General features: G+C 40.2%; 2 protein-coding genes across 2 annotated transcripts; both read left to right on the top strand.

The window, feature by feature from the left end:
- Positions 1-503: 503 nt before the first annotated feature.
- Positions 504-5689, top strand: LOC103135096 (protein FAM91A1-like). Its single transcript, XM_007547695.2, has 5 exons — positions 504-675; positions 1009-1107; positions 1307-1430; positions 1517-1586; positions 2428-5689. Exons 1-5 carry the CDS (start codon positions 546-548, stop codon positions 2611-2613), a joined length of 609 nt encoding a protein of 202 aa, XP_007547757.1. The 5' UTR covers positions 504-545; the 3' UTR covers positions 2614-5689.
- Positions 5690-10038: 4349 nt separating this feature from the next.
- Positions 10039-13441, top strand: LOC103135095 (protein FAM84B-like). The gene has a single exon (XM_007547694.2). It carries the CDS (start codon positions 10489-10491, stop codon positions 11311-11313), a length of 825 nt encoding a protein of 274 aa, XP_007547756.1. The 5' UTR covers positions 10039-10488; the 3' UTR covers positions 11314-13441.
- The last annotated feature ends 4153 nt before the right edge of the window (positions 13442-17594 follow it).

Below are 17594 nucleotides of genomic sequence, written 5' to 3'. Positions count from 1 at the left end.
CCCTCATGGGTGATCGGCATCGGTATCGGGAGGAAAAAACCTGATCGGCACATCTCTAGTTTATTGATTTATTTATTACTACTCTGTTAGTTTTTCTGGTTGATATCTGGGTTTGGTTCGTAGCAGCTGCAGTGCAATAACCAACTAACTCACACATGTGTTAGTTAAATCGTTCTTCTAATTTGTCTAGTATTCATCGTGTTACGTCATCGACTAGAAAGCAGAAGTTGATGTTGGAGGTGCAGCAACCTCCCATAATTCTAACCCTGTGTGAAGATGGTTTAAATGGACGGATTAGTTTTCTAACAATAGGATCAGCATGCGTCTAGTTTCACTGTCAGGATGTCCACACATGCTTATTACTGCAACCTCTTTCTTTGCTGCGACAATTTGATGCTGTTTAATATCAAAAAGAGAAAGTACAGTCTGTGTGAAATACTCCAGACTTGGAGCTTTTGCCTGCTAGACTGTGCTAGCCCGAGTCTAGCAGAACGCCTCGTTCATACTCGACGTCTGCTTGTCACGCAGAGTTCTCCTACTCCAACATGTGTGTGCACAAAGCGCTTCGGAAGCTGAAGGAGCACGTGGATCTGGAGCACCAGTGTGGCTACGTCACCATGCTGAACTCCAACAACAGGCACCGTCGCAGGACCAGCGACAGCGCCGAGTGCAGAGGTACGAATGCATCTTTCTGGCTGTTTAACAGACAAGAGTTATTGTGAAATTAGCTGCAATGTCCTCGCTTGGTACAGCCAATGGCACTAATGGTGCAAATTAGATAAATATTCCTCGTAGTCCAGTTTAATTACGCTGCTTGTCTGCTTAATTGTGTGCTTTTTATGGTGATAGTTTTTGCTAATGGAAGAAACATTCTTAGCCCTTTGGGACTGAATCTCACTCCTGCTTTAAATCCACCAAATTTTAATAATTCTCCATTGTTGGCTCACAGAAATGTAGTAAATGATTGCAAAAGCTGCCGTTGGTCTTTATTTGTTGTTTGCGCTCCAGGAGAAACCCATCTAGGCGGAGGCCTGGACACCAACGGCAGCACCGAATCATTTGAGCTCGTGACCGAAGAGAACGGCGAAGGAAAAGGAAAGACAGACTGTAGGTGCATTTTATGTTTCCTTAAAAATATTTGCAAACATTTACTGAGTTTTTTTCCTTTTTTTGAGAGTTAGAGGACGTGTGAAAGGGGTCGGACAGTTGGGGATGCAGCGTGACAAGTGGCGGTGTCTGAATTCAAAACCAGGCCTTTCTTTTGAGCGTCTCGTCTTGTTTCTTCCTCGCCAATCTCTTTTCTCAGCTCTTTCATCTGAAGACGAGTGGGTCCCTCTTGAACTGTGCTTCGGCATGCCCCTCTTCAGCTCCGAGCTCAACCGCAGAGTGTGTCGAAAGATTGCCTCACACAAGCTTTGCAGCAACGAAAGGTAAAACCTAAAGTCTGTCACTTCTGGACGAAGCGTTTTGAAAAGAGTTGTGCTGCTAGACTTGAGTTTTGTTGTTGCTTTTTCAGCCTTCAGGAGCTTCTTCACTCAAGCCGAAAGCTGTCGCTGAAAGTGCTGAGCTTTGTTCATTCGTTCCAGGTAAGAGCTCTTAGTCCCCTTTTCTTTAGTTTGAGCCGAAATGGGGAAAAAAAACATTGTCCAGCAAAAATATAGAGCCGGAATTTATGGACAAATTCTTCCTTTTTATTCCCATAAATTCTTTTTAATTTTCATGTAAAGTTTCCAACTATTGAAAGATCCCAAAATAATAAGGCGACCATGATAAACAATTAAGAAAGGCAGGTAATGGCTGCATTTAAGTTTGTTTTTTAACTGAATGAAACCTTGTGATTAAAATGTGCAGCAGAACCAGAAGCTTAAAGGAAATCTATTTAATCTATGTGCATGATTGCACATACCCTGTAAGCTTCCAACCTAGTTATCTGTAGGGAAAAGTGACAATTATGATAATATCAGATTGTGGAATTAATATTATCTATATGGTAAATTCTATGCTCTTGTTCAGATGCATCAGTTTTCTTGTCCCTTTTTCTTTTAGCCTCATAAACTAGATTTTATGTAGTCAGTTAAACAGTTTTTTGAAATTGCATATTTAATGTACAGTTAAACTTGATGCACGTTGGTGAAAATGCAGCTGAACATTGCTTAAAAATATTACCTGACTGAAAGTCTCTCTTTTCCTTATGTGCTATGGCTTTTTGTGCTGATTAATGTTCTTTAATAAGATACTCTTGCCATGTTGCCTGCACATATTAGAGATTTTAGATCAAATGAAGGTGATTTACTGCAGAAAACTCTGCATGCAATCGTGTCGATTGGTGACGTGTTAAATATAGATCCATTAAACCTTGAACCAGTCTCCGTGAGGCACACATCCCTACTGGTGTTCTCAGCCGTGAACTTTGCCCTGCATTGACAGGACGGCGGCCAGCCGTCCGACCCGGACAGCGGCGTGTCGAACCCTCTCAGCCAGCCGCCGGCTGAGTCCGGCGTCCCTCTGCCCTCCATCAACCTCCTCTTCAAGGACGGACAGCTGAAGGAGTGGAGCGGCCGCGCCCCTCCCCCTCTGGACATCTCGTCTCTGCAGAAGGACCAGCCCTCATAAAACCAGGTGCGGTTTGTCCACGAGGACATTACTTCTCAGTGAAAATGGACCACCCCTCCTTTTTTCTTCCCCCACCTTCTTTTCTTGGCAAAGTCACATCACATCTCGCTGAGGACATCTCTTAAAAGTGGTCCAACTCTGCATCTTCATACGTGCTCACAAGGAAACGCCGTCGACATTCTTGTCGAGCTGATGGGGGAAAATGAACCCCATCATCTCTTTATTGTTTATCCACTGTAAGAGGAAGCATCCTCCATCAACACTAGTACCCACCTCCTTTTTGTTGTTTTCCTGCGTGGTTCCTTGCATTCCTAAGAAGGCAGCGTTAGCCGTTGGAGTGGTGCTATAATCCCAACATAAAACAGTGACGCAGGTGAACGGCTTCGAACCTGGAAAAGCTTGTTGCTTTGTTTAGCCTCATTCCCATCCCCCAGTTGGTTCTGGTTTTGTTTCTTAAGTTGAGTGACCCAGATGAACCCCAGACTTCTTCAGGAACAATTTAAACTATATGCATTATATTGTAGGACCAAGCTTTTGGACTTACCAGCTGAGTTTGAATCCTTCTTTGTCTCGTCTCACGTTCACTGATTCAATGCATGATGGTGTTGCACAATTCAACAACCCCTAAAAAAAAAAAGAAGAAAAAAAAGAAGAAATTCCTCCCCTTGTTATTTGTGATCAATAATGGGGAAACATATGTTAATTGCACTGTGCAGGAATTGTTTTAAACCTGTGGATAAATAAATGTCATGTCCTTTTTTTTATTTTAAAAGTAGGACCGGTTGTAGTGCACATTAATGTTTTTAGAGCTCTTGTTTACGGAAGGAAATGTTTATTCATTGAAACGAACATGTTAAGAACTGACTGGGCATTTGAGGAACTTCTGCTTTTTATTTGTTCTGGGTTTTTTTTTTATATATATACAATTGAGAGCACCAAAGACATTTTCTTTTTCTTGTAATGATTTTTTTTTTAAAATTATTTGTTGCCTTTATTGAAATCAGCCAATCTAAAGAGCTCAGGCCTGGGATCAAACCTGCTCATTTGCTTTGCTTTTTGACCTTTTTTTTAATGATTTCTGTACATTTATCTGAATACACACAACCACAGTTAATAGCACAGCATAACAAGCATCCTGCCTTTCCTGTTTGAGCTGGAATTTGCATGTCACACTGCATGCAATCGTGCCGATTGCATGCAGTGTGAAGCAAAGGTTACAGGTGCATCTCAATAAATGGAATATCATCTTAAAAGTTCATGTATTTTAGCAATTTCGTTTAAAATATGAAACTTCTGTATTCAGTGAACCCAGACCACATTTTAATTGTTTATTTTCTGTTAATTTTGACTGATAACAAACCTAAACTTATAGAATATTACATAAGACTAATAAGAAATGTTATGTTGTATCAGACACAATCATGGAGGGCAAGCAACAGAAGCTCATCACTAAATAAGTTGGTTGTTCAAAGTGCTGAATTTGAGAATATTAATGGAAAGTTGAGTGGGACAAAAAAGTGTGGTTAAAAAAACAGTAGCAAAAAGGAAAACTTCAGCCTTGAGAGGATTTGGATGTAAGGACCTTCATAATTTGTTGAAAGCTATTTGGAGATGAACGTTTCATTTTCTCACACATAACCAATAACTGGCTTAATGACAATATCAATGTGCTTGATGGGCCACCAAACTACCCTGACCTGAAACCCATGGCTGAATGTCAAGATGGAAGTGAGACCCAACAATTTAGATGAGTTTTCAGTACAGAATATGCAAGTGAGACCAAAACTTGGTTGGTTCTTCTTTTCCATAAATTGCTGCAGCATGGCTTGGAGGCTATTTACCCAGGATGCTTTAATAGCACCTTTTTGTCTGTCATCATGTATTCAAAGCTCATCAGCAGAGGGAAAGTATGAAGTGCATAAAAGTTTCTGGTAGACTAACTTAAAACCTGATTTAAAAAAAAAAAGAAGGCTTTTTTCCTTCCACTAAACTTTCCATCAATATGTTCTCATTATGTAATTATTTAATGTGTGACATGTATTGTTTCCTCTGATTTTCTGAGAAGCAAAGCTCTCAGCTGTAAACAACACAATAACTGAACTAGATGTTTGACATAAACGTAATGAGTCTTTATAACACGACTTTCACTTTTTGTGTTGAGTCAGTCGATGAAGTTGTTAACGATACTGTAATTTATTGAGATTCATCTGTAAGTCTGATGACTTACCACTACACCTCCTTCTCTCTCTCGATGAACTCCAGCTTGTGTGTGATTGTGCGCTCTGAGCGATTCTGTTCACACCATCTTCAATTGAGGAGGAAAAAAAATGGGCTTGTAGTCTTGAAAAAAAGGAAACATGTTTTTGTTTTGTTTTGTTTTGTGGTTCAGAAATGGAAATGCCAGTGCTTTGCCCCGGCTTCACCTGAGACGTCATTTGGCTCAGGATGTGTCGGGTTTTTCCTCTTCATGAATCCTTAGTGCGGTTTCTTTTTCCTCCCTGCATTTAGAAATGTGTAAACTCATGAAGCTGACTTTGTTTTTGAAGGAATTTCCCCTTTGCAGTTTTTGAGCCACTTGTGGAAGTTAGAAATATATATAAAAAAAAATAAACGGACTTGAGACGAGGTCCTGCTGAAGCATGATAGCTGTGTAGAAACTGTTGTGTGTATGTTGTGTATGCGTGTGTAATGTACACATCACCTCAAATCTTTACCAGTGAAAATGACCCTTTACACACACACACGCGCACACATCTACAGATCATGGCTGTTTGTTGCAGTTTATCATTTTCACCCCTAGTTATTCATCTATCTTAGGTGTTTAAAAATGATAGTTTTATATGTTGGCTGAAAAAAAAAAACTTTGTTGTAGCTTGTTTATGGGGAGTGTGCATATAATTGACTTAAAAAGAAAACACCCTTCTGAATAAATGGGTTTAAAAAAAGGGGAGAAATGACATTCCTTTACTACGCTCTACCTACATCCTCTTCTTCATATACATATGATCAGAAATAAATATGTAAAAAGTATGTGAGAATATAAATAAATATGTAATAAGACTGAGATTTTCCTCCATGACGGTGTGTTGGGTCGTTTTTTTGTTTGTCCTGATGGAGTCACATTGCGTTATTTCAGGCTGTTTTCCCATCTCGTTGGAACAGATGGTCCTCAAGCCGCAGCGGTCCGGATGCTCCATCCATCTGCCTTAAGCATACACTATCCTTCTTGGGCTTTTTGGAGAAAAACTGGCTGAACGCTGAGAGTAATTATCTTCGAATGTGTTCTTTAGCACCACTTTTAAGAAAGGTAACCTCGATGCCTCTATGCTTTTAGGAAACTGCAGGCCGACTTTGAGTCTGTTATTTTTTTTCAATCAAGGTTTTAGAGAAACTTGTTTTTAATAAGCGACATGTCCTGACCACAAGAAATACATATATATTTTAAAAATCTATCTGGTTTCATATCAAATCGTAGCACAGAGAAAGTATTACTTGTTAATCACTTCAGCTTTAATTTTAAAGGTTATAAGAGCAGCATTTGGCACTGAACTAAAGTGGTTCAAATTAAATGTGACATTTTCTGTAAGTATGAAAAACTCAGCCACTAAACATTATAAAATGATATGCAGAGTTTCTATTGACTCTATTTTAGGCCCGACTACACATTGTAACTAAGAAATGCTGGGATCGTCCAAAGCTGTGCTAATGGTTCCCAGCTTTGCGTGATCATGCAATTTTGACTACCTGCACTTTTTAATTCAAACATATATTGTGAATCTAGGATCAATCGGGACAAAACTGAAGTTAATAATGGTAATAACCTTCAGAGAAAGACAGAGAAACTTACATTAAGAGAGAACTATACAATTAAAATAAAATATATCAGGCTTATATTTGATTGTACTTTGTTTTTTAAATTAAAAAATGTTACCAAGAATACTCCTTCTCGCCTAAAGAACACTGGCAGAGTAAACCGTGTCTATTTTCAGGCAGTGATGGTACTTTAATAAAAAGTTCCTCTTATTACAATTTAGATTACTCAAGTGCTCCCTTTCTCTTTTCTTCTTAAGAATTTCATAGCCTTTCCACAGGCATAAAAAACAGGCAGTTTTTTTCAGTTTAATTTGATAAATACAAATATTTTTAATGATCACCTAATTGCTGTGATGCATTAGCGTCTTTAGATACCAGTTTGACTTAAATGCTGATTTTTGTTTAGTTGGGATCAATATTTAACTTAACTTATTCACATGATTATTTTATGCATCCATATATTTAGATTTAATTTTATTATTCATTTTAATATTTTAGATCTTAGCTTTAGCAAGGTTTTTTTTTTTATAAAAAAAACATGCTTCTTAGAATTTCTGTCTCCAGCTAGAACTGATGAAGTGTTTATAAACACAGTGCAGTAGAAGCATGCAAGGACCCTGAAAAACTACAAAATCACACTTTTTTTTTTTTTTTTGCAAAAAAAAAAAAAAAACCAGATCAGGTGTGCATCTCTAGATTGCTGTGCCACCGACTGGACAGGTGCAGCCCAGACTAATTGGCTGCATCTCCCAGGCCTTCCCCGCTTCACCAATTTCCCAGCTCCACAAATTAGAGCGATACCACAGGAGGCAATCCGGGAGGGTAAAGTGGGTCACGCCACCTGAGGATATGGCGCTCTGAGAAGCGGTCAAATGTGCTGCATGTCACCGCTCTGAAGGTTTGTTTCCCCAACACGTTTCCAGCCGACGTGAGCCCTCGTCGGCTCCGCAAAGACACAACCGGCTGAATTTATTCAGCAGATTTGTTACTTTTGACTCCCACCGTCAGACAGAGATGTGGCATGATTTCGTGCTGAAGCAAAAGGAAAGGCAGTGAAGAAATAAAAACAAAAATAGAGAATAAAATCACACAGTGTGTTTAAAAAAAAAAAAAAAACGGAGCCGAGGCTCGTACAAAGAGCGAATGGTGAAATTATGCTGGCTCTTGCACAGTGAATATAGCTGCTTTGTCATTCTTACATCAGTGTAAAGGAAAGCAGAAGTGGATGATCTTCTCTTGTTTCATGTTGCATCAGTATCAGTTTGCGATGCTGCACATAACCTCTCTCAGTGCTGACTTTCAGGCCTACTGTTGTTTTTAACTTTAAAGCTAGGAAAACTTATATTAAGTTGACTGATGCTTGTTCGCCAAATGGTGAGCTGTGCCAAGACTTAAAAACCGATGTTCACGGACACTCTCCATCCAATCTGAATGGGGTTTTAAGCTAACTTGCCAGGAAAGAATCGCAAGTTAGCTTGCAAGGTCTTTCTGTTTACCCTCATATCATATCCTACAGGTGGTGAAGGACTCCCAAGGTCAATGGAGATGGTACAAAGATCTGTTGAGATGAAGACTCCAGCAACAACAGAAATACTAGAAAGCAACTTCATTAGCAGACCATCACATTTCAGGTTGTAGCCTTCACTGTCGGTCTCTACAAGTGCAAAGCTGGTGGAGACATACTCCAAAGCGTGTGGCTGGAATTGCAGCAAAAAATACTTCAACAGCCTCGAAGAGATTGAACCCAAATGCACACCACGCCTTCCAGAAGTTTTTTTTAACTATGTGTCCTGGATGTTGTACTTTACGCTCCAATCTGTTGGTCTATTTCACAGAATTCAAATAAAATATGCTAAAGTTAGTGGTTCAACATGAGCAAATGTGACAAAGTTGAAGCATCATAGCTTCTTTCGCAAGGTGTTGAATGAAAGAGCTCATCTGATCGTCTTAAGAAGTCGTTGCTTAGAGGCCATCATGCTCATCTGATGAGTACGAGTGCTTGCGGAGGCCTCTCTGCACGTTTGAGCTGAACAGACAACCTCAATGGGTAACCTTGATTTGTAGATAAACCTTCTAATGGTTGCAGATCTCAGGAGTCAAACTCTGTCTCTGCCTCTTTGAATTCATGAACATTTGTTTTGTTTCCACTTTCTTTCAACGCCCATCAGCTGCTCTACGTCTCCCTCAACACCATTTTCCGGCACAGATGTTGTCACGGCTTCTTCGACGGTGCAGTCGTGTCACCGTGCAACATGTCGAGCAGACATTTTTCCTTTGCCACCTGTGGGATATGATATGAGGGTAAAATAGCTCATGACTGAGAAGAACAGGCAGGCCATGAGGCACTACAAACCTAATGGAGACATTATGGACTCAGTGGGAGACTGCGAGGGAGGAAACGACTGTGCAGCTTCGGTTGCTACTACACAGACAGCGTCCAGATCGCAAGAATGTATATTTTTTACGGTGACATTTTCATCACAGAACTGCTAAATAAAGTCGTTAGAACGCATCTAAAATGAACAATAAATTAAACCAACAAAAAATGGATGGTTGTGGACCATGGCATTACTCAGCTACGACTCTGCTAGAGACCCAAGGCCAGCAGGGGGCCACGGAGAGTGCTTGAATGTGACAGAATAGACGCTATATTACCTTTGCTTTGTGTGTGTGTGTGTGTGTGTGTGTGTGTGTGTGTGTGTTGCTTTGTGATTGACTGGCGACCTGAGCAGGGTGTAACCTGCCTCTCACCCAGAACACCGGCTCCACCTTATGCCTGCAACAAGAAGCAGTTACAGACATTAGATGGATTCTGAAGCCAGGCTAACTTTACTAGCATAATTAGCTAGTAGTTAGCTGTTGGATTTAGGTATGACAAGACAAAAATGACAAAAGGAAATAAAAAAAAAAAACTAGTACAGAATGACTATAAAATAAAAATTATACGAAAAAAAAAACTTGGAAAAACTGCTAATTTAATTTGTGTGGAAAACTAGAGGGACTAGTTGTTACAAATCGGTGTCTATGTATTGTTTGTATGTATTGTATTGTGTTGTTCTAACACAAGGCTAAATGTAACCTTTGCCTTTGTACTTAGTTGCTGATAGTGGAGCAGGGTGTTCTTCTTATAACTTTTAGACATCTTTTACAGGAAATCTGCCACTTTCCAAAAGGTTCACATGGTTGAATGATCAAAGATTTGTGGAGGAGTGTTTCATTTTAGCCAAAGTAAATGAAACAAACACCACCTTTAAGAAAAAGTTGTATCCGCAGAATCCAGTTTTATGCCACACTAATAACTATTTCCATTACTTTAAAAACAAATATTTTACATCAGATGCAAAATGTGAAATCTGTTTGTATTTGTTTGTAACACAATGCTGCAAAAAGCCTCCAAAGTTATTCTTGTGGTGCAACGATAAACTCCCCCAAATAACTAGTGCGCGATATAAACAAACAAACAAACAAACAAAAAATATGTTCCCAAAATCAAACATGTGAATGTTCCTTTTACTGCTGACGGTGTATTTAAACTCCATCAACCGCCTGTTCAGACAGCAGCAGCTGTGCAAAGACCCGAGGAGGAAATTTTCGCGCACTTCCGCTTTAAAGGCGAAGCAGCGTCCTGCACGAGAGCGTCGCTGTTCACATACCGAGTCGTCATCAGATCAGATCCGCCTTCGGTCCCGACGCCAGGCGGCCGGACCAGCCGCTCTGTGCGCACCGCTGGATTAAAACACGCAATCTGTACTTATTTTTGGAGGGCTTTTTTTTAACATTTTACAGGAACTTTACGCAGGAAAACCACCGGGTTACACCTGCGTGCCTGCTCTGGTGGCCGACTCTAAAAACCACTTTGCATTCTCTCCTAGACCCCAACTTGTTGATGGGGCGCCGAGGGGCTCTCCCTCAATTCTTATGCGTAATCTGGGTCTAACTCTGTCCGACGGTGGAAGTTTCGAGCAGCGCGGTTTCCTGACAGATGGCTGCGATGGGAGGTGATCGGTAACAGCCCTCGGCGTCGGATTACACAGTCAGGCTGCTGCCAGGTAAAGCAGCAGGATGGGAAACCAGATGGACAGGCTGTCACATCTAAGTTATGCAGAAGTCCCGACGGTGGACCCGAACGGCGTGGACACGGACGACGGTCCGCGGATCGGAGTGTCTTACATCTTCTCAAGCGACGACGACGAGCTGGAGGACGGATGCGTGGTGGATGGCGGAGAAAAACGCGCAAACGAGGAAGAGAAAAACTATGACCAGCGCGACGAGGTGGAGTGCGCTGTCTACAACAGAGAGGAGTGCATCTATGAGAAGAGCGCGAAGTGCGCAAACCTGGAGGTCTACTCCCCGGAGAACCTGCTCAACAAGTGCAAGGCGGGGGACCTGGTGGAGTTCGTGGCCACGGGTCAGTACCCGCACTGGGCCGTGTACGTCGGGGACTTCCAGGTGGTGCACCTGCACAGAGCCGAGATTAAAAACAGCTTTCTGACCGACGCCAGCCAAGGGAGGAGGTGTCGGATCGTGAACGACTGGTACAAACTGAAGCCCCTGTGCGCAGAAGTGGTGGTGCAGAACGCGATGGAGCAGGTGGGGCTGAAGGACCGGGAGTTGAGCTGGAGGAACTCGGAGAGCTTCGCCAGTTGGTGCAGGTTCGGCAAGAGGGAGTTCAAGATGGGCGGGGAGATCCGGATCGGCAAGCAGCCCTACAGGCTGAAGGTGTTCGTGTCGGACAAACAATCCCACGTGTTGGAGTTTCAGAGCTTGGAGGACGTGATCATGGAGAAGCGGAGGAACGACCACCTGGGCAGGACAGCCGTGCTGAGGGAGCTGGCGGCGCATTTCAGAGGCGTGGAGGAGATGAAAAGTGAGATGGGAGCGGAATGATGTCAGTTCCTCTCAACATATCTGTTACACTGATCTCCTGAATCCGTAGCGATCCTCATTAATTTTTAAGGCCTTTGCAAAAAAAACAAAACAAAACAAACAAACAAAAAAAACATTCACACCCCTGAAGTTTTACACACTGTGTCACATTGCAGCCAAAAACCTAATTGCGTTTTGGGGACCAACTCAAAGGAGCACATAATTGTGAAGTAGAAGGAAAACCATGCATAGTTTAAAAATTTTAAACCAAAAATATCAGAAATTAAAGACTTATTCATTTAGCCTCGTTAGGTCCCCTATACATAGAGTTGGAAATTATTCCAGAAATTAACTTTTTGACCTGGACGTAAAAGGGTAAATCTAACCTCTGTACACCATACCCACTGTCAAACATGGTAGTGGCAGCATCATGCTATTTAGATTTAGCAGGTAGAAGGATTTGGTCATGGTTAATGAGGAGCTGAATGGCGGTCAATGTAGGACATTCAAAGCACAGAGATGTTTTAGAATGGCCCAGTCAAAGTCAAGACCTAAAGCTGACTGGAATTATGTGGCAAGACTTGAAAATTGATGCTCTTAGATCGTCTCCATCGAATATGATTGAGGTTGAGCTATTTGGCAAAAATAAGAACAGTTAGCAGAGACGTAACGAGGATTTTGCAGCAAATCATTTATTCAACAGGTTGAATCACTTGGGAATACCACCATTCACTTTCCTCTTCACAGTTGTGGACATCTTTGTGTTGATCTATTTTAAAATAATAACCAAACAAATTGAAGTCAGTGGTTGTAAAGTTCCTACATTTGAAAACATTTAAAGTGTCTACATTTGTTTGCTAGGCCCTGTAAGAATAACTTCAGCATTTAAACATTTAATTGACACATGGACATACTTTTGGTCCGTGTCTTTATTTTATTTTTTATTTTTTTAAGTTTATAATTTAACTGCCTTAAAGCCTCAATCATCATTTCACAACTCAACTTTGACAAATGAAAATGACTGAATCAGCTGTTTATTTTTGCTACAAAATGCTCTCCACTCATAGAATGTAGTTTTTATAAACGCTTTACAAATCCATCCCAAAGTGTCTGGAAGCAGGATGAACACATTCCTTCCGTTTATTTAGATTGTCTCTTTACTTGATCCGGTTGAGATTTAAATTTCATGTCTCAGCTCTCTCAGACTGCTGTGGATTTTATTTTATTTTATTTCTTTTCAGCCTTTTTGGGTGAGTCCAACCCAGCGGCACATGTGGAGGAAATGTTGTGGAGCATTGTCTGTTGAACTGATCAAAGTCTGTGTTAACTGTTCCCAAAGTTTGAGTAAATCATGAGTCACTCTATCTCACCTGGAAGTGATTGTCATTGTTTCTGCTGTTAAAGTTGACCATTACGAAGGTGGAATCACTCTCAATGTGGTCTTTATGCTCGGCGACCATATTAGATTTAGCGACAGATTAATCTCTTGGATGTGCAGCGAACAAATCTGAAGCAGCTCTGTGATGCTTTTATGCTAATATGAACCAAAATTTATGTGGTACCATGAAAGTATTTCTGAAGAGTACTAACATGGTGATGGTATATTTTAATTTAGAATATTAAGCACACAGTGTAATAATTATTTGTCTAAATCTTGTGACATAGCAAAAATGAACAAATGGTCCATAAGTAGGAGTGCACTGATTGCAGTTTTTCGGCCAATTGCACATTGCCGATCTTTAAAAAACCCCGTCTGCCGATTCCGAGTTTGGCCAATACCAAACTTGTTTGTATGAAGTATCACTAAATATAGCAAGAAAGTCGCTGAGTTGGCAAAATTAGGGTGACTGTTGTTAACTGCTAACATGCAGGCATGACGAGGTGGGTCGGTCTGTCGGTCAAACCTCTCTAAAGGCAGAGCAGAAGACAACAGAGGTTGATTTTTAGACCTTGGCATAGGTAGATGAGATCGGCTTTACATTCAAGTATCGGCCGATCACCGATCTCTCAAAATTAAGGAAATCAGCACCCGCAAATTTCCTGGCCGATAAATCGGTGCAACCCTAACCATCAAAAATCCCACAATTTCTAAAGCAACTTGTTTTTGGAAGCTTAAAGCTGATGCTTTTCTAAGTTCCTCTAGCAGCTCTAGCTGTGCTGTAATTGTAAAGCTAGTTCATTCATAAAAACGGAACAACAGGAAATGCTGCTTTATTCCTGTCCTGCTCTGTATTAATGCTTTCTTAAATGGAAATGCTATAAGAGCTTCTTCAGATGAAAAAAAAAAAAAGCAACCCATCATTTCACAATGATGCTAATGAATTGACTGGTAAACGTAAAGCAGTAGGAGTTAAAATGATCAAGTATCTCCACAAGAGTGTGATGAATAAATACCAAATCAGAAGGTCATGGTTGGCAAGTTGGCAGTGCTGAAATTTTAGATTTTAATATTTAATTGTAGCAGCTTGAAAACTGAGAAAAGTTCTGAATTAATTTTTCTTAAGGGGTAAAAAAGGAGTTGTTAAAATGAATAATTCATCACTTGAACTTCATAGACCCTTCGTGGAAGTAAGATGTGGCTATGCTTTAATTTTCGTTGCTGGGTTTTTGGCCAACTTTCACCACGGCATAAACTCTAGGAATAATAACAGCTCAGACTATGCTAATATACAATACCTATTTAATCACCTTTGCACAAGAATGGTGCTGCAATTTATAAAGATTTCAGCAGCCAACAGCTGGTGAGGGAGCACATGTGCATTTAGATTAGTGATGAATAAAAGTGAAGCAATAGCAAGAACTGCTGCTTGAGGCCCTGCTCTCAGAGTTCAAATGTGGGCCAAAATAGTTGATTTTAACAAAACAATACATTGAAAAATGATCGTTTCTTGACAAAACAACAAAAAGTGGGAGAATCAAGTCATGCCAATGCAAGAAAACGCTTTGTTTCAATTATGTAGTTAGAGGCATTTTCTTTTTGTGCAGGGTTGCCGACTCCACTGCTAACCTTTAGGACTAATAATAATTTGAAAATATGCACAAATAGCACTTATATTGCTGTAATTGTATAGAAGGCCACATTACAGCAATCTCCTCACAGTAATTGAGGTAAGACCCTTGGATCACAAACAATTACTAATTATTGTTCTGTGTTGCACATGTTAATTTATGCTTCCATTCCTGCGAGAATCGCTCCGGGGCAGTTATTGATTTGCGTCTCACGTAGGCTGAAATGAAATGAGGAAATAACCTCAAACACTTTCAATTCACCCACAGAGATTAAAACTTTGTTGAGCCAAAGCAGCTTGTTGTTTGGCGAGAATACGTGAACGTCGCAAGACTGCAAACATCTTTAACGCAAGGCGGATTGATTGTCTAATTTATGAAGAGTCAGGGGGAAAAAAAAAAAAAGCTTCATAATTGTCATTGTTTGGGCTATGATTTGCAACAACGTCGATTAATATAATTGGAAAATAAACGTTAAAAGTGTGTCAAACATGAAATCCTTTCGGAGTCAGCTGGACAAACATCATGTTGCGTCGTTTGCAGAATAAACCGACCACCATCAGCTGAAACAAACCTTTGCAACCAAAGGTTTGTTTCAGCTGGCCTGCAGCATTTTAATCAGGTTAGGATATTAAATCCTCCTAACAGAGTCTTGTCAAGCTCAGCTTTTTCAGCAGCATGCCAGACACTTTTATATTGTACCAGGAGTCAGTTAATGAGACAGAAGTGCATGTTAGCAGATATTACTGCCATGGCTGTAAGGAAGATGAAACAAGGTTAATACATTCAATCAAATGTTCATATAAAGTTTCATGAGGCATTTGTCTTGAGTCATAGCAGCACATGGTTAGTTTCTTGGAATTTGAACTAAAATCACTAATCTATTCATTTTCCATAATTAGTCAAGCCTTCAGGGAGGCTTGTACCTCGGAGGTTCACCCTGGTAGGCTAAGCCAACAACTCTGCACACAAACATAATTAACTTAACGTGTATTTTTTATTTATTTTTTGGACCTAAGCAGAAACATGGAGTACGATTTGAAAACCCATGAGGAACAACTTGCACGTTCCTAAGGTAAGAAATTCAAAAAAAAAAAAGAAAAAAAAGGGAGAAGCATAAATAAAACACATTTAATAAGTAATGAATAAAAACATAAGGTAATGCTTGTGTTTTTAAAAAGAGTGCTCTTGCAGAGAACTGGAATCCTAATGTGCCTCGCCGTAAATGCAATTCTTGGCGTGGATTCCCCAGTGTCAAACCCGACTTTTTCTTCAGTTCGGAACAGATTTTCAATCTGAGGTCCGGTCCCAAATCACTCTTAATCTATCAGTTCTTTTTTGTTCTGTGTTTGTAGCAAACGTAAAAATTTCTTCTGTCTATTCCTTCACAAAGGAACAGATATCTGGAGTGCACAACTAGTGATGATGCTATGAGCAAAGAGTTAGAGCCGAGTTATGGATCTCTGCAGCTCCTCCAGAGTTAATATAGACTTATTGGCTGTTTCTCTTGGTAAAGCTGTTTTTGCCCAATCAAATGTCGGAAGCTGAGTGAAGTTACCCCCGCACCCCACTGTCTTCAAATCAGACAACATTGGTGTCAAATGTTTGTGTTGGTTTGCGCAGCATATATTTCCGTGTGTGCTGCTATCATTTTAAAGATATTAAGAAATATTTCCAGAGGTCATGAAAGGTCAACCAGCCCCCACCCCTCTGCCTTCTTCAAATCAGATAAAATTGGTGTCAATCAACTCGAGCTTGTTTGTGCTGCAAAAATTTTGTATGTGCTGCTTTGGCTTTGAAGATGTCAATGAAAGTTTAAAGGTAATTTTGATTTAGTAAAAGTGTGTTTGTGTGTTTGGTTGGTTGACCTTTTGACCTTTAAACTTTTTGTAATATCTTCAAAGCCAAAGCAGCACAAACAAATATTTTTTTGCTGCACAAACATAGTCGAGTTCATTGACACCAATTTCGTCTGATTTGAAGAAGGCAGGGGGGCTGGTTGACCTTTCAGGACCTCTGGAAACATTTCTTAATATCTTTAAATGGATAGCAGCACAAACAAACATTTTTGCTGCACAAACATTTGACACCAATTTCGTCTGATCTGAAGATTTTCACTCAGGTAATGTCCACGGGTCACTTGATCGGGCATATCAGCTCCCAGATATGTGTTGGCCTAACTAACACATAAAATCCTAATACAACACAAGGACGTTTGAGGTTTTAGTTAAAAAAAAGAAATTAAGGGGTTTCAGGCTTCTACAAGATACCACAACAAAATCAGCATCATGTGAAAGGCTGATTCTTTCACCAGCTGCTCAGTGGGAGATATTAGTGGTCTAAGTGAATTGTCTTGGGCTCAGCGGAGCGGATTGAATATCTTTAACTTATGAATATTTTCAGCACAGACCAATAGGGTGTAAATGTAGAGAAGTGGTTAATCATTGCTGAAAAACAAACCAAGCAGCCTAGAGATTCTTGGAAATGAAATGCTTCAAACTTAAAAACTGTTACTAAAAGATTTTTTTTTTTTTTTTTTTGAAGGTCTACTTGAGAATTTATTTTTTCTTATCTTTCTGCCTTTTGCTTCACTGGCACTTTATGTAGTTTGCTGATAAATCCTTTCCTCACAAGTTCTCTTTCTACCCCGAAGCAATTTCTTGACCAAAAAGGAAGCCAAGACAATAAAAGAGAGGCATATGTGTTTTAATCAAAATGCCGCAGCTACAGCCAGGACAACCTCCACATTCATTTCCCGAAATGCATTTTTATTTTTGCACACATATATATTTCCCCCTGCAAATAAGTAACGTGTTCAACAGCACTTACAGTGAATCAGCAGCCGTCCGGCGTTAACTGCTTCCTTGGCCTCTTCGCTTTTTTATGGGATGTGAAAGCTTGGACAAGGCAGAGGCGGACTAATTACAATCAGCTGTCAGAGCTCACCTACAGCTACGTCTCATGGCTTCGGCTGCTGTCTGGGTTTTTTGTTTCCACCGGAGGCTGATGAGATGATGAGATTATTTGAATTATAAGAGAAGCACATGGCGTACATCTGCCCCCTACTGTGTGAGATAAAGTTGGTGGAGAATACGAATCAAAAGTTTTCACACAAACGGAGCTCACCATCTGTTTCGTTTCTTCAAACAAGCCGATTTTCTAAAACACACCAAGAACTAAAAGTAACATATGTTAGTGGCATTATCCTGGTTTGGGGTTATTTTTCTTCAGATGAACTCTGAGCTTTTGTCAAAGTTGATGAAACTAAAAGGAGAAGGATGAAGAGGGTAAAAAAC

Source organism: Poecilia formosa, unplaced genomic scaffold, assembly GCF_000485575.1.
Source record: "Poecilia formosa unplaced genomic scaffold, Poecilia_formosa-5.1.2 Scaffold21, whole genome shotgun sequence".
NCBI lineage: Eukaryota > Metazoa > Chordata > Actinopteri > Cyprinodontiformes > Poeciliidae > Poecilia > Poecilia formosa.
Note: the sequence above shows the minus strand (reverse complement) of the source record. Positions and strands in the feature narration are given on the sequence as shown.

Bases quoted from the DNA above. Each gene is read 5' to 3' on its own strand.
- LOC103135096 (XM_007547695.2), top strand. From the start codon at position 546: ATGTGTGTGCACAAAGCGCTTCGGAAGCTGAAGGAGCACGTGGATCTG. The intron at 1,431-1,516 runs GTAAAACCTAAA...TTGCTTTTTCAG, and splicing joins AAGCTTTGCAGCAACGAAAG to CCTTCAGGAGCTTCTTCACT. The intron at 1,587-2,427 runs GTAAGAGCTCTT...CTGCATTGACAG, and splicing joins GCTTTGTTCATTCGTTCCAG to GACGGCGGCCAGCCGTCCGA.
- LOC103135095 (XM_007547694.2), top strand. From the start codon at position 10,489: ATGGGAAACCAGATGGACAGGCTGTCACATCTAAGTTATGCAGAAGTC.